At 38.4% G+C, this 17565-nt stretch overlaps 1 protein-coding gene across 8 annotated transcripts in view; it reads left to right on the plus strand.

Annotated features, from left to right (window-relative positions):
• The window catches only part of MYO5A (myosin VA), a 197095-nt gene that overhangs the window by 57728 nt on the left and 121802 nt on the right, over positions 1-17565 (plus strand). For all 8 annotated transcript variants that reach the window (XM_043471955.1, XM_043471953.1, XM_043471956.1 and 5 more), the window contains exons 2-3: positions 11725-11835; positions 15063-15234. In XM_043471955.1, coding sequence (XP_043327890.1) covers positions 11725-11835; positions 15063-15234 — 283 coding nt within the window. The remainder of the gene's footprint in view (positions 1-11724; positions 11836-15062; positions 15235-17565) is intronic.

Below are 17565 nucleotides of genomic sequence, written 5' to 3' on the forward strand. Positions count from 1 at the left end.
AAAGAGAAAAATGAGGAGATATAGAGTCAGGTGTGAGTAAGAACAATGTGTACAGTAATAATCTGCTGTTTGTCCTCACTTCTGACATTTCTATTGGTTTTTCACATTAGGAATATATCTTATTATTGATGGTGTCTTAGATGTGATTAAATAGGAAATTCACTTATTCTGTAGGTAGTTATCAGACACCTATTATAGATAAGACAGTATTTTTAGCCCTGGACATCAGTTTTGAGCAAAATAGACCTAGTCCCTGTCATCATGATCTTTATAGTAAAGAAAAAGTACAGGATTATGTAAGAAAGCATTAGTAGAGGTGCTTAATTTAGATGGAGAGGTCAAGGAGGGTCTTTTCAAATAATAGATACTTAAGCTGAATGTGAAAGGTTAAGTAGGAATCAGTCACATAACCAGTAAAGCTAAGGGTTCCTTCCAGGCCAAGAGAAAGCATGAGAAAAAGTCTTGATATTTGAGGTAGCATTAATTAAGTAGTGGAAGGAAAACCAATGCAGATAGCCCTTGGTGGGGTAGAGAAAGTGGGTAGTGGGGACTGTAATGAGATATGGCTGTTTCTTCAAAACCTTTTGGAGGAGGTGCCCAGTAATGCAAGTCTCTAGAGGGTTATGTGAATGTTTTACCCCAAGTTATGAAGGATTTTAAGAGTTATGTGAATGGTTTATCCCAGTTTATTTAAGAATGATTTTTTTAAGCAAAGCAAAAATTGTCAGATTTTTCCATTTCAAAAATACGACTCTGGTTGCTAGTTTGAAAATGGGGAAGGAAAGTTTGATAGGGAGCTATTTTCAGCATCAGGGTGAAAGATGATGGTGCCGGGACTTGGGTGGTGGTGATGGAGGTGGAGAGAGTTGGACTGAAGCTAGTTGTATATTGGAGGCAGAACTCAGTGATGGATTTGATATAGGAGTGCCGGAGAGTATGGTGTTGAATATCAGTTTTCTCCCTAGAGCAGCTAACTGGCTGAGTAGAGGTATGTGTCTGTTACTGAGATGGAGATAATGCAGTAAAGACAGGTTTAAAGGAAGGTTGAAGAGGAGTTCTGTTTTGGACTTGTTAAGTTTAAGATGCCTATGAGACATTTAAATAGAGATCTTAGGAAGTTATATGAGTCTGGGTCTGGAGTTCAACAGAAAGGTCTGGGCTAGAGATTGAAATTTGGGGAAAATTGGTATTCAAACTCATGAGGGTGGATAGGATGCAGTGTAAAATTAAAAATAATGGTAGTAATATCTAATCATCTATTATTAATTTAATAGTATTAAATTAATATTAGTTTAATCCTCATGGTAACTCTTTATCATAGGCATTATTATTACTCTTTTTGTAGATGAGGCCCAGAAAAGCCACAGTGTTAGTAAACCACAAAACCCAGTCCAGCCCTACAGCCCGCCTCTTAATACTGCACTAGAAGAGAGAAAAGGCTTCCCTGGTGGCCCAGATTGTAAAGAATCTGCCTGCAATGCAAGAGACTTCGGTTTGATCCCTGGGTTGGGAAGATTTCCTGGAGAAGGGAATAGCAACCCACTCCAGTATTCTTGCCTGGAGAACTCCATGGACAGAGAAGTCTGGAGGGCTACAGACCATGGGGTCACAAAGAGTCAGACATGACTGAGTGACTTGCACTTTCAGAAGAGAGAAAAGACTCAGCTCAGAGGTCCAGGCAATTCCAACATTTAGAGGGGAACCATGAGAATAGGGAGTCTCAGAAGCCAGGCAAAGAGCATTCCAGGTAGGTTGCCAAGGCCAGCAGTCAAATGCTGCTGAAAGGTGGGCACTCCTAGGACACAGGCATGAACTGGGTGATGAGGATAGGGAAAAGGTTTGCCAGGCTTGGAGTTTAACGTGAGTAAAGAGATGGGTATGGAGGAACCAGATGTTGTTAGAGGGTTAAACACAAGCAGGAATGGTGAAAGATGAGACCGAAGACATTGTCAGAGGCCAGATCATGAAGGACCTGCAATACCCCAAGGTAGCTCCAGACCGTTGATCTCTGGCAGAACTGTGCATCCCCAAAGCTGGGGGCAAACAAAAGTGAGCTGAGCTGCCTGTTATAGATAGGAGGGAACTATACATCTATGTTATCTCATATAATGTCTGTTTTGTCAGATTCCTTCAAAATTTAGCATGTTGAGTGCTGATCATTTTCAATTTATAGACATATTGAGTCACTGTGTTATGCACCAGGAGCTGTCTTAGTATTGTAGGTCAATTATACTTGAAAAACATACAGACTCATGGAAAAAGAGATTAGATTTGTAGTTGCCAGAGGTGGGAGGTTGGGAAAGCAGGAATTAGGTGAGGGTACAAACTTCCAGTTATAAGGTAAATAAATACTAGGGATGTAACACACAACATGATTAACATAATCATGTTAATAACATAACATTATAAATAATATAATTAACACCACTGTGTGTTATAAATGAAATTTGTTAAGAGAGTAAATCCTAAGGGTTCTCATCACAAGGAAAATATATTTAAATTTTTTCTTTAATTTTGTATCTATATGAGATGATGGGTATTCACTAAACTTGAGATGTGGTAATCATTTCACAGTATATATAAGCCAAATCATGATGATGTACACCTTAAACTTATACAGTGCTGAATGTCAACTACATCTCAAAAAAAAACCTGGAAGAAAAAAATTTACCATGTTGACACATTTTAATTTCAGATTTAAAAATTACCTATGACTTCTTTCAGCACCAAATCATTTATCAGACTGGTAGATGTTCTCTGTGGAAGGAAGACATCTATAAACAAAGGTACATAATTAGCATGACTGTTTTTATACTTCTTTCTATATTGGGAGCAAGTGTTGAAAGTGGTAGGAAAGTGTGAGTTGTTTTGCTTAATTGAGCAACCTTGATCACAATCGGGGAAAGTGATTCATTGAGTTTCTGTCCTTCATCGTACATCCTGAGCAGTTTTGAAGTCAGAGATTGTCCTGGGTTTGAATTCTGCCTCTGTCATTTATTAGCTAAGTGACTTTAGGGTCAGTTACTTAACCTTTCTCAAGCTGTTTGTTGAATGAGAGACTTCTTTAATAATAACAATTATAAAGCATATTGCAAGAATTAAGTAAAGGATATGAATTAGGAATTTTCTTTATCCTAATCGAACAAAAAGCCTTACAGTGAAGATGATCAATAGGATTCCTTTCTTTGTTTTTGATTCTGTCTTACCTTTGGTTATTTTGCCTATTTAGAATTTTGTAATTTATCCTTAAATACCTGTAGCTAATTGTTGATAGAAATAGTAATTTTTTCTAGATGTGGATTTGAAGACTGTGCTTATAAAGTGAGACCTAGTTCCTAAAATAATCTTTACAGGAATATTAAAGAACTATAGTATCTAAAAATATTCATTCTGAAGCTCTGCCATATCATATAGAATTCTAGAGATTATTTAATTTTTGCTACTTGATGGTGACAAATATATTCATTAATTTTCAAGGTTCTTGTTTTCTTCTTGAAATAAAAATAATTTCATTGGCTGCTGGAAGCAGACTTCACAGTACATGCAGGGTAACTTTAAGAGTTACAAAAAAAATTAAAAATCTTAACCCTGTCATTTTGTAATTTATAGAAGTAAATGAACTGGAACCATTCATTTATTAAAATCTTAGCTCTTGGAAGATTTTCTTTTCTTATCTTTTTTTTTTTTTTGCTGTTATTCCCCAAACTCATTTCTTGGCAGAGTTTCATTCTGTGGTCACAGCCAATTGGAATACTGAGTACGGATGCCTGGCTGACCACTGTGGCTTTGACAGACTGTCTTAGATGAGACATCCTTAAGTCTCATCTGATGACATGGACCAGTTTAATAGCACTTTTCATTACAACACAAAGGGGACCAATTTTGGAGTGGGGGAGGGGAGTTTCTTTCTGAAATCTATTTTAATTAGGGAGAAGACAGGTAGAGTGGAAAGAATGTTTGGCTTATAGAGTAGACATGGATTTGGATTCAAGCTCTAACACTTCTAAGGTCTAAGCCTTGATACAAGCATACCTTAGAGATGCTGTGAGTTTGGTTCTGGACCACTGCAATAAAGTGAATATTGCAATAAAATGAGTCACAATAATGTTTTGGTTTCCCAGTGCATAATACAAGTTATGTTTGCACTATACTGTAGTTTATTAAGTGTGCAATAGCATTATGTCTGAAAAAAACAATGTACATACCTTAATTAAAAATTACTTTATTGCTTCCCTGGTGGTTCAGTGGTAAAGAGCCTGCCAATGCAGGAGATGCATTTTCAATCCCTGGGTCAGGAAAATCCCCTGGAGAAAGAAATGGCAACCCACTCTGTTATTCTTGCCTGGAGAATACCATGGACAGAGGAACCTGGTGGGCTACAGTCTATGGGGTTGCAAAAAAGTCAGGCATAACTTAGTGACAAAAAAAAAAAACAACAAAAACCCAAAAGCTAATCATCATCTTCGCCTTCAGCAAGTTGTAATCTTCTTTTTGGTGGAGGGTCTTGCCTCCACATTGATCTTTGCTTACTGATCAGGGTAATGTGGCTATGGCAATTTCATTGAATAAGACAGTAATGAAATTTGCTGCATTAATTGACTTGCCCTTTCATGAACTATTTCTCTGTATCATGCAGTGCTGTTTGATAGCACGTTACCCACAAGAAACTCTTTCAAAATAGGAATCAATCCTCTCAAACCCTGCTGCTTTGTTAACCAAGTTTAAATCCTTTGTTGTCATTTCAACCATCTTCACCAGGAGTAGATTCCCTCTCCAAAAAATACTTTCTTTGCACCTCCACAAGAAGCAGCTCCTCATTTAGGTTTTATTGTGAGATTGCCCTAATTCAGTCACATCTTCAGGCTCCACTTCTAATGCTTGCTATTTCTATCACATCTGCAGTTATTTCCTCCACGGAAATCTTAAACTCCTCAACGTCATCCATGAGGGTCGGAATCAACTTCTTCCAAACTCCTGTTAATGTTGGTATTTGACCTCTTCCCATGAATCACGATTAATGGCATCTAGAATGGTGACTCCTTTCCAGAATGGTTCAATTACTTTGCCCAGTTCCATTAGAGGAATCACTGTCTATAGCAGTGAAAAGTATTTCTTAAAGAATAAAAAAAAAGCATTTCTTAAAGAAAAAGACTTGAAAGTCAGAATGACTCCTGATCTGTGAGCTGCAGTATGCATGCTCTGTTAACAGGCATGAAAACCACATTAATCTTGTTTTATATCTCCATTAGAGCCCTTGGGTGGTCAGGTGCATTGTCAATGAACAGTAATGTTTTGAAAGGAATCTTTTTTCCCTTGAGCAGTTGGTCTCAACAGTGGGGCTTAAAACATTCAGTAAACCATGTTATCAACAGATGTGCTGTCATCCAAGCTTTGTTGTTCCATTTATACAGTACAGGCAGAGTAGTTTTAGCATAATTTTTAAGGGCCCTTAGGATGTGGGGAATAGTATATGAGCATTGTCTTCAGTTTCAAACTACCAGCTCCATTGGCCTCTAACAAGAAAGTCAGCCTGTCCTTTGAAGCTGTGAAGCCAGACATTAACTTCTCTCCAGCTATGAGAGTCCTAGAGGGCATCTTCTTCCAGAATAAGGCTGTTTTGTCTACACTGAAAATCTGTTGCTTAGGGTAGCCACCTTTAGTATTTTAACTAGATCATCTGGATAGCTTGCTGCAGTGTCTACATCAGCAGTTGCTGCTTCACCTTGCACTTCTATGTTATGGAAATGACTTCTTTCCTTCAACCTTCACATTCTTCTTCTGCAGCTTCTTTACCTCTTAGCCTTTATGTAATTGAAGAGAGTTAGAGCCTTGCTGTAGATTTGGCTTTGGTAAGGGAATGTTGTGGCTGGTTTGATCTTCCTTCCAGACCACTCCAACTTTTTCCATATCAATGATTTGTGTGTTCTTTGGAGTAGCACTTTTAATTTCCTTTAAGAACTTTTTCTTTGGGTTCACAACTTGACTATTTGGTAAGTGTTTTTGGTCTAGCTCAACCTTCAATGCACTGTCCTCACTAAGCTTAATCATTTCTAGCTTTTGACTTAAAGTGAGAGACCTGCAACTCTTCCTTTCGCATGAAGACTTAGAGGCCATTATATGGTTATTAATTTGCCTAATATCAATTAGGCAATTGTTGTGTCCTGAAGAATAGGAAGGCCCAAGGAGAGGAAGAGCCAGGGAAATAATCAGTTAGTTGGAGCAGTCAGAACACACACAGCGTTATCAATTAAGTTCACCATCTTATGTGGGTGTGGTTCACTGCACCACAAAACAATTACAATAGTGTTATCAAAGGTCACAGATCACCATAACAAATATAACAGGAATGAAAAAGTTTTAAATTTTGTGAGAATTATCAAAATGTGACACAGAGATGAAGTGAGCAAATCTTGGAAAAATGGTGCCGGTAGACTTGCCTGACACAGGGTTGCCACAGACCCTCAATTTGTAAAAAAGGTCACATCTGCAAAGTACAGTAAAGCAGAGTGGAGTGCAGTAAAGTGAGGTATGCTTGTATCTGTTAAAAAGCCTCAGAGGGGCACAGGACACTTCTACTCTTCACTTCCAGCCCCACCCAGAATGCCCCTTTTCTTCACCCGCAGCCGTTCTCTTCTCTTTCCCCCATTTTGGTGTGACCCTCTTTCCCTGCTCCAACCCCTTGGCTTACCTTTCTTTCCATCCGTTCCCCACTTTGCTGCTGTAGGAGATGGTTGGTGGAAATGGTGGTCACATCACCTCTTTGCCTTCTAAGTGGTTGGATTGGGAGTGGAGCTCTCTGTTCTGAAAGTGAGGTGTAGCTTCCACTCTACATAAATTATGAAGGGGTGGAGGTTTGTTTGGGGGAGGAAAGGGTGTTTCATTACTTCTCTGCTCTGTTCCTGTCTGGCTGTTTTTCCTTCTTTCAAACCAAAATTTCCTATATAACTCAGCTCTCCAAAGTCACTTTCATCTTTCTCTACTTCTAGAAATTAGAGACCCTTTAGAAGATTCTGGGAGCCTCTTTCTGATGCTTCTTTTAAGCTACCCTCTTCGAGTATAATGTCTAAGGCCAGAACATTCATGTAATAAAGGTTTATTAAGAAATTATTAGACGGGCCCTGTGTTAAATGCCGAAGAGACAAAGGTGAATGAGACGCACTCTTCCTCTCAAGGATCCAACAGTCTGTAGAGGGAGATAGGCAAGCAAAGCCATCGTTTAGTGGGATGAAAATTGCATGAAGTAATGGGGACATTGAGAGTAGAGTGCCAAATGATGGTGGGAAGTCAGGAAGCTCTTCTTAGAGAAGGCAGTACTTTAACACAGATGTGAAGGATAAATAGGAGTCTGCTGTTTGAAAGCAAGGGCTTATTTACGATACAGCAAACCCATAGTTTGGCATGACCAGACAGTGGCAGTGATGATTGAAAATGGAGGGAGAATGAAATGTTTAAGAATATATTCCACTGAGGGGTAAGGTCCTAATCCTGAACCTAAGTGGTGGGTATATGGGAGTTTATTATGTCAACAGATACTGTGTGTGTGTGTGTGTAGTTTCTGGAAAGTCCATTATGTGCTTTAACATAGTAGTTCCTAAATTTTCTACCTGAAAAACATGCCTTTAGGGTTATATGAATTACTTAGTAACCATTTGGCTATCAGTGTTAATGTCAGGGATCAGAGGAAAGGGTATTGATAATTCAGGATTTCTCTTATTATAGGCTTGTTTGAATTGTCACATAAAGCATTCATTTTTGTGAATGTTTTCAATGGGGTATTAAAATTGAACCAAGTAGATTCCATGTTGCCAAACTGCTTATGACTTAATAGGGGAACTATGAAAGATGTGCATATGTGCTGTCTGTAAGCAAATAACGTGCATGGGAGTTTGGGGAAGGGAGAGAATCACATGGATCAGATTTTTGGGATTTAGGGACTGGTCATTTACGGTCAGTCTTATTCCCAAGGTGTCTGAGGCCTCAGAAACTATTATTCTGAATGCTCAAACTTCTGGGTTCCTTGACTGACAAAATGCAAGTTAGCAAAACTTCCAGTGAGTCACCTGCATTAATCAAGGCCCTCTTGAGTGTTGTCATTGTGGTAGAATACAATGAGAATGACTGCTGCCTCCTTCAGCACACAGGGATGGGTGTAACCCCTGAGAAGCCATGCTGCTTGGTGCCCCTCTCTGCAGGGACCAGTGCAGGCATGTCCCCTGAACCCGCCTTTCCAGGGCTCTCCCGTTAGACTCAGTCAGCTTTACCTCGTCATAAATTATGTTGTACGACAGATGGTTTTTATTTTCCCTGCAAGCTTCTAATCTTTGATGTGTGCTTATACTTCAGTGTTTTCTGTTTTAAGCCTTTTTCTCTTTTCTTCACGTCCTACAGTTTTTGTGGCTTTAGTCGCAGTGCCTCCTATCCCCAATCCTTGTTTTCCCTTCTCCTACAGTTTCTGCGTCAGTGTTCACTTTCTTTGCCTGCTACTCCACGAGTCTCTTCTCTGAGTCTCTGACTCCTACCCCACCTCAGCTGTGCTTTGTGGCTCCAGGAAAAGTCCTGAGGTGGGCTGCGAAGTTTGTCTTTGCTACTTCTCTTAACCATTCTCCTAACTTTTTCCCCTCCCCTTGCCCTACCTCTGCCTTAAATAGATCAACACAAATGTCCCACTAACTGTGGTCAAGGAGGTGAGCCAATCTAGATGGGGTTCAAAGATGGCTTAAGGAGCATGCAGTCTAGTAGGAGGTCTGAGGTATCGTAAGTGAGGCATTTGAAGGACTCACAAGGTAATGAGGGATAGAGTAGTGTGTGTTAAAAATGGAATGGGGAGCATTGCAGGAAAGCTTCACCCTCTATTAGCTAATGGAGACAGCTGGTGACAGAGTTGTTACAAGACATTGGACCTTCCCTTGTCTTGTCTTGCTGGGAACTCTGTTGGGGCTGGTTCACTTTGGCTCGGATTATCTTTCGCTAACTGCTTCGGTTTCACTAGGTACCTGGACAGACTTAGTGGGTAGGTGTATCCACTCCTATTTCTGATTCCTCCCTGACTTTTGCTAACACATCTCTCTTTTAGGTTCTCGTATGATCTTGGGACCTTGCCTTCTTGTCTTCCTTTTCAATCTTCACACTGGATGTAGCTGAACAAGCTTAGTCCTCTTCATCAGGGCTACCATGTGTATTTTCTCTGGGGGCCTAAGGGGACAGTGGAAAGTAGGGTTGGAGGTGATAGAGGCAATAGGAAGGGGCGTTGTAAGGTTGAGATTCCTCTCTGTTTCAGCATCTAAGGTATATATATTTTCCCAACTGACCTAGTTCTGTTATAGTTGTTTCTGCAGAGTCACTGATCCTCACTGATTAAGATGGAAGAGAATAATAAAGAGACAGTGGTAATAATAGACTGCCTTCTGATCTATTTCTCCTTGGATACTTTCTCCAGAGATAGAGATAAGATAAAGGGGAAGTTGGTTGTCAGAGTGATGTTGGTATTTCAATATCTTGCCTCTGGTGAGTGTAAGGACCTTAGCCTCTGTCTTCTATCTGTAAGTGTTGTTAACATCTGGCTCTTGGAAATAAAACCTTTGGCAAAGTACCAGCTCATTACTGCTTCCAAAATACTTGTAGAAATCTGAGATAGAGCTTGCTATGGACAAAACACAAAGGCACTTCTTTCTAAATTTAGTTGTAAACTCATGTTTAGAGCAGGTCAGCCATGATTCTACACACTCACTTGGACCCATTTTGCTTTTTGTGTTTTCGTCAGTCAAGGTAGTAGGTTATTTCATGACTCTGAATCTCGTGTTTTAGACATCTTTTTTGGAAATAGTAAATTCTTTTAGAAAAAGTTATAGAAATACCGGCTTTCTGAAGTATGCTTCAGAGTGGAAGCAGTTAGTAAACAGAAATGTTTATTTTTTTAATTTGTTTTTTAATTGGTGGAAAAACGCTTTACAATTTTGTGATGGTTTCTGCCATACAACAGTTATGGCAAATCAGCTGTGATTATACATGTACCACCTCCCTCTTGAGCCTCTCAGAAATCTTTATTGAATGAGTAAGATTTTAGTAATGTGTATGGATATTATTCAGTTTAAGGTGCTGTGTAACTGAGGGAAAAGTTATGAAATAAGTTGTAGTAACATATTTGATATATAACATTAATAATCACTTCTTATGGAAAAAACATTTAGTAACAATCTCAGCCCATACTTATATATTTGTTTATGCTTTTCACAGAGTTTCTGTGTGTATAAACCTTGGAGATAAACTAGATGAGTCTTGCTGTCATCCCTCATCTTGCAGATACCTGAAATAAAAGCTAAAAGACCAATCTAGTAGTCCTGGGACTGGAACCCATAACCAGGCTTGGTACTCTTTTCTCTACAAACTGTTCAGACCAAAAATCTGCATGAATCTATGATAATAAGAGATAAGTAAAGCAATGGGTGAAGTTTTGTTCTGTTTTTTTTTTAATGCTCACTTTTATTCAATTTAAGGATTGGCATTCTTTTAGCAAATACTCAGGGCCCAGCTGTGTAGCAGATACACAAGCACTTGATACAGTGTTGAACAAGACAAATATGGAACTTATATTCTAACAAAGTAAGAAAAATAGTAAATACATTAACAAGAAATAACATAAGTAAATTCAGGCAGTAATAAAAGCGCTGAAGAAAATAGAGAAAGGCTGGTGTTGGTGATATTTTTATATGTGATATATTACTGAAAATGGGCACCAAGGTTTAGTGTACATATGTTTTAAAGGGAGATTCCTTTCTAAGGAATCCAGACAGTCATAAAATACCTCCTCATTGTGGTATTTGGAGGACCCAATCAAGATTGATCTGAAGTTCAAAACTGACTTAAGTCAAGAGGGTGTAGTTGAGGCTAAAAATTTGCTGTTTTAGAAACTCCTGTTGATACCTCTTTCATGATATTGAGGCTAGGATGAATATTCCATTTTACCATTTTCACTCATCTTTGTAAAATAATGAAGACAAAATATAGACAGCAGTACCTTCTCAGTTTTTAAAAATTAGCAACAGAGTTTTCTTCAAGGCAAATTCCAAATGTCCAGTATGTAAAACAGCTGCGGCTCTTCTGCTCACACCATAATGATCCCCCACGAATACTGAGAAATCACTAAGGGTTTGCAGAACACAGGATGAAAACTACAATAAAAAATTCAAATTTTAAATCTTATGATTGAAAAAATAGCTGTGCTGCTGAAACTGGCACAGCCGCCATACCACAGCTTCCAAATCTTGTTCTTAAACCCTGAAAGTCTGCATTCAGTGAAAAAATAGGTTTATACGTACATTTTAATCTAAAATTAAATTTTTGGGTAGCATTCTTAATATAAGGCAAAGTCAAATTTTAATCAAGCCTTTTTCTTTAGAGCACAGTTCCCCCCCACTTCCATAGTGTTATTGAATAGAATTGACATACTGCACTGTATGAGTTTAAGGTGTGTGGCATAATGATTTGAATTGCATATATTTTGAAATTATTACCATAATACAGAGTGTGCCTTTCAATAATGTGGGCTTGATGGTACTACTGAGGCTAAAGTACTTTTCATCTGCTAATTTAAAAGCTAAATTTCATATTGGCTGTGTTTTATTTTGTTCATAAACTGTTTAATTATAAATACTTCCATGATTTTTTAATATCATTATAAAGTAATTGAATTGCTGGTTTAAAATTTTTTTTCTTCTTGTCTTCTAGTTTGCCAGGGTTTGGATACCTGATCCTGAGGAAGTTTGGAAGTCAGCAGAGCTGCTCAAAGATTATAAGCCAGGAGATAAAGTTCTCCTGCTTCACCTTGAGGATGGAAAGGTAGGAATTCTGCTTTTAAATGTTGTTATTGGCATAAAGTGAAGGAAATTCAAAAGGGTAAATTTGCTGTGGGATACTTAACTTCACTTGGAAGTTAAATTTTGAATTAATCTAATATTTTCACTTAACTGATAAAAATGGCAAACACTTTTCTGTCCCAAAGGGTTAGTGAAAATAGCAGATACTTTTAAAAATCCATTATTTTGGCTTATGAATTTTTAAAATTTATTTATTTTAATTGGAGGCTAATTACTTTATAATATTGTATTGGTTTTTCAACACATTGACATAAATCCGCCGTGGGTGTACATGTGATCCCCATCCTGAACCCCCCTCCCACCTCCCTCCCCATCTCATCCCTCTGGGTCATCCCAGCCCTGAGCACCCTGTATCATGCATCAAACCTGGACTGGCTATTTGTTTCACATATGATAATATATATGAATTTATTATGACCTGATTTAGATTCACATCTAATCCTCCTATAGGTATTCCTGTTTACCTGTATTTTGTTTAGGATATCACTTAACTAATTCATATTAACTAAGAAAACAATATTTCAAGAGCCAGCTTGAGATATGATATTTGCTGGAACTAGGTATTTGAAAAATATTTACTTAGAAGCTATTATCTCTAAAACCCTTTGCTGGTGGCCAGAAAAACCTATAACCAGTTGTGTCTGTATACTTTCGAATCTGCATTCACTGCAGAATAGACTCTTAGTTCCACCCTTTTTATTCTCTCCACTGCATTTGACAGGGCATGTCACACTTTTAGTGTGACATTAATTTCCTCTAAACAATTTATAATCTAGCCAGGAGAATGCAAGATATAAAAAGTAGTTCAATACTGCAATACTAAAAATGTCAAAAGATAAGCTTATGATTAATTGCCAAGTGAGTCATACTGTCCTGACAGTTAATATGTATTGAACACTTACTATGTACCAGGTGTAGTTCTAAGTCCTTTATATCCTATAACTCACTTAATCTTCACAGCAATCCTATGAGGTGGGCCTGTCATTATTACCACTTTATGGATGAAGTCCTGAGACTCAGAAAGTTTGGGACTTGCTCAGAGTTATACAGGCATTAAGGGATGAAGTTGGGACTTTAAGCCAGTAGATTGTCTTTATGGTCTGTGCTCATTACCACTGTGCTGTCCTGTAAAGACACTGAGGACTTTAGGTTCCCACGAGAGGGAAATATCACTGTGGGGTGCTTCAGGGAAGACTCCCAAGAGAAGGAAGAGTTTTGACTAGACAGAATTTGGATTAACAAAGAGAAACGGGATAGACTTTGTGAGACTTGGAATATATTTTGGAAATAGTGAATGTCACAAGTTGACTTAACAGAGATTTAGAAAGGTGTGTGTTCTAGTTCAAGGCTAGTGTGTTAAGGTACCTGCTATGTATCAAGTTAAGAAGAGGCAAACAATATGCTCTCTGACATTAATGTCAAATAAGAAAGTACATATACTTATGAATAGTGTGACATGTGATATAATAAATATAAATAAGAAACAAAAATAGAACAGAGTAGAGACTGGTCATAGGAACTGATGAAGGCTAAGAGTCAGAGAGGCATCGTCTAAAGAATGAATAGACAAGGAGGAGTGTGTTTCAGGGATCTGGAGGAGCCTCGGCAAGGGCAGGGAGGCATGTACAGTATTGTGTATTTGGGGAACTGTACAAGTTTCATGTTGTTGGGATTTGACGGGAGAGGACTGACAAGAATATGGGGGTGGGAACCAGATCACAGAGAGCCTGGTGTTCATGCTGCAACTCTTAAACTTCAACTGGTATATCTGGGAAGTGATTGTAGTGTTTCTAAACAGAAGAGTGCCAGGTTTTCTATTTTAGAAAGGACTCACTGGTGGTAGAGTAGAGGGTGAATTTCAGGAAAGCAAAACAGAGGCAAGGCAATTATTCAGAAAGAAGGCAGGGAAGAATTAGACCAGATTAGAAGGGCCTTGATTACCAAATAAGGAATTAACTTATTCAATATTCATTGATCATCCACTCTGTGAGGCACGTTAGGTACTTTAGACTATATTTTCTTACGATAATTCTCACAGCAAATCTGTGGGTTCGCACGTGGTATTGTAACTATTTTCCAGATAAAGAAGCCCAGACTCAGAGACATTAAGCAGTCTGCCTGAGATCACACAGCCATTTTTTGTATGGCAGGAGCCAATGCAAAGACTGGTCAGCTTTGCAAAAGGACATTAGGCCCTAATAAACAGACAAAGAGAGGTCGAGGGTCAGACTGTAAAAATTTCCTCCCCATTTGCAGAATTCATTCCAACCTGATTTGAACATTTGACCTCTATATATCTCTTTAGTATTAACAAAAGTATTAGCAAAAGTCTTTTTACAAAACTAACTTGTCTATCTCTGCAATTATATTGCTGTTTTTTTCCTTTTCATGTGTTGTGTGTGGTTTCCCCTTAATACATAATTGATTGTCAGTCTCCATGCTTGACTTTGCCATAAAGCCATATTCCTTAAAATGAGTAATACTTCTTAATTTGGAGGGCCAAGCACTTCATCAAAAGTCTAATAAAAGCTATGGACTATATTCTAAAGAAATACACATATGTGTAGGTACTTAAACATACATGCATAGATGCAAAGTGTTAACATCTAATTTTAAGGGATTCTTGGGCCTCTCTGGGTTCAGGAGTTCCCAAGTACTTACCACATACCAAACATTGTCTCCTTTAATTTTTACCACACGCCTGTGAGCTGTTTACATTATACCCTTTTTACAAATGAAAGATTAAGGTTAAATAACATACACAAGACCACGCAAGGAGTAGATAACAGTTTCAGGACTTGAACCTGTGTCGATCTGGCTCTAGAGCCAAGCTCTTACCACTCTTATACTGTCTGTCACTTATACCAGATGAAAAGCGTAAAAAAGAATTATTTTCCCATAGAAAATGATCTGGCCTAGTAACTAGGTAGAAAAAATAATTCTAGGCTTTGACTTTTCAAACTGTATTAGCAAAAAATGTTGCTATGAATTAATACATCTAGTGAAAACATACTCTCCTTATTTTTTGCTGTTTCCACCAATTTCTGTGGTTTTGGGAGGTACCAGGAAAAAATGTATTTAATAACTGAGAAACAAATCAGGAATAGAAAATGATCAAAATTATTAATACATGCCTGTATCAGGTTTTTGCCATGATGTATCCAGATGCTGTATCTTGTGCATTTTCAGGATTTGGAATATCGTCTTGATCCAAAGACCAAGGAACTGCCTCATCTAAGAAACCCTGACATACTTGTGGGTGAAAATGACCTCACAGCCCTCAGTTATCTTCACGAGCCTGCTGTACTCCATAATCTCAGAGTTCGGTTTATTGATTCCAAACTTATTTATACATATTGTGGTGAGTGTGCATTGCTGTCTGAGTGAAATGTGAATTCTTTTTGTTAATGGACATAACCATGGAAATAATGTGCATGAGAAAGAAGGCTGTGGGTGGAGCTTTTCTTAGAAACGTATTCACTTCAGTGTTATCAAAAGATTTCAGTTCAGTTCAGCTGCTCAGTTGTGTCTGACTCTTTGCACGCCAGGCCTCCCTGTCCATCACCAACTCCCAGAGTTTACCCAAACTCATGTCCATTGAGTCGGTGATGCCATCCAACCATCTCATCCTCTGTCGTCCCCTTCTCCTTCCGCCTTCAGTCTTTCCCAGCATTAGGGTCTTTTCAAATCAGTCAGCTCTTCACATCAGGTGGCCAAAGTATTGGAGTTTCAGCTTCAACATCAGTCCTTCCAATGAACACCTAGGACTGATCTCCTTTAGGATGGACTGGTTGGATCTCCTTGCAGTCCAAGGGACTCCCAAGAGTCTTCAACACCACAGTTCAAAAGCATCAATTCTTCAGTGCTCAGCTTTCTTTATAGTCCAACTCTCACATCCATACATGACCATTGGAAAAACCATAGCCTTGACTAGATGGACCTTTGTTGGCGAAGTAATGTCTCTGCTTTTCAATATGCTGTCTAGGTTGGTCATAACTTTCCTTCCCAAGGAGTAAGCGTCTTTTAATTTCATGGCTGCAATCACCATCTGCAGTGATTTTGGAGCCCAGAAAAATAAAGTCAGCCACTGTTTCCACTGTTTCCCCATCTATTTGCCATGAAGTGATGGGACCAGATGCCATGATCTTAGTTTTTGGTATGTTGTGCTTTAAGCCAACTTTTTCACTCTCCTCTTTCATTTTCATCAAGAGGCTCTTTAGTTCTTCTTCACTTTCTGCCATAAGGATGGTGTCATCTTCATATCTGAGGTTATTGATATTTCTCCCGGCAATCTTGATTCCAGCCTGTGCTTCATCCAACCCAGCATTTCTCATGATGTACTCTGCATGTAAGTTAAATAAGCAGGGAGACAATATACAGCCTTGACATACTCCTTTTCCTATTTGGAACCAGTCTGTTGTTCCATGTCTAGTTCTAACTGTTGCTTCCTGACCTGCATACAGATTCTCAAAAGATTTACCAGTGTTCATTAACTAGTTGCATTTTATGCTGAATAAACTCTTTTATGAACTTACATAATATTACTCAGAATACAAAGAACTGTGTCCATCTTTTGCTTTTTCTCTGCATAGAAGTCGTATGCCATATTCAATACTGATTTGCGAGTTATTTTCATCTCTTACAAAAACCAATACTTGAAGAGTAGACATCCAAAGACTTATCTTCAAGATGTTTTCTCTTTTTCTCAACTGCTTAGCACTGCAGGACTGACTTGAGTTGCAGTAACACTTCTTGCTTGTTTTGCTTGCCTGGGCCCCTGCTCATCCCAGTACTATCTGCCAGTAACCCAGCCCAGGATTATTTTTTCCCCTCTCCTAGCAATTAAGCATACACATGTGTATATTCCCCCTTTCCTTCTTTTTCTTCTTTCTCTGTTTCCTTCTTATTCTTCATTTTCTCTAGCTCTTTTTTCTCTACTGACTTTTTATCCTTCTTTCACTAAGTATTATCTGCTGAGTCTCAGGTCTGGGATTTCCATCCATTTCCCTCTAAGTCTCTGCTGCGTGTACCCAACTTAGTGCTCAACATTTCTTCATTGGGCTCCAGTTTGGAGCAGAGACAGCTATCTTTTCTTCTTAAAAAAAATTATATTTTTTATACCCTTGATATTTGCTCTTTTTCTTTCCTACCTATTAAGTCTTTTGCTCAATTTTCATTTTTTCTTCAGTTTATCTTTCTAGCACATATGCTACCTTCTCAGTGAAGCCTTTCCTGTCCACCCTATATTTTCTTCTCCTAGTCATCAATATTCCTTCTCTGTTTAATCCCCCTTTTTCCTTACTATCTATCCTGTAATATATATATATATATATATATATATATATATATTCTTATTTATTGTCTGAATTTCCTTCTAAATTGCAAGGTCCAGGAGGACAAAGATTTTTCCTTTTTAAAATATTTTTTTTATTGAAATATAGTTGATGTGGTGGCTCAGACGGTAAAGAATCCACCTGCAATGCGGGAGACCTGGCTTCGATCCCTGGGTAGGGAAGATTCTCTGGAGAAGGGAACGGCTACACACTCCAGTATTCTTGCCTGGAGAATTCCATGGACAGAGGAGCCTGGTGGGCCCCAGTCCATGGGGTTGCAGAGTTGGACATGACTGAGCGACTTTGACTTTCACTTTACAATATATATATTTATACTATATATATATATATATACATAT

This window comes from Cervus canadensis, chromosome 6 (genome assembly GCF_019320065.1).
Source record: "Cervus canadensis isolate Bull #8, Minnesota chromosome 6, ASM1932006v1, whole genome shotgun sequence".
NCBI lineage: Eukaryota > Metazoa > Chordata > Mammalia > Artiodactyla > Cervidae > Cervus > Cervus canadensis.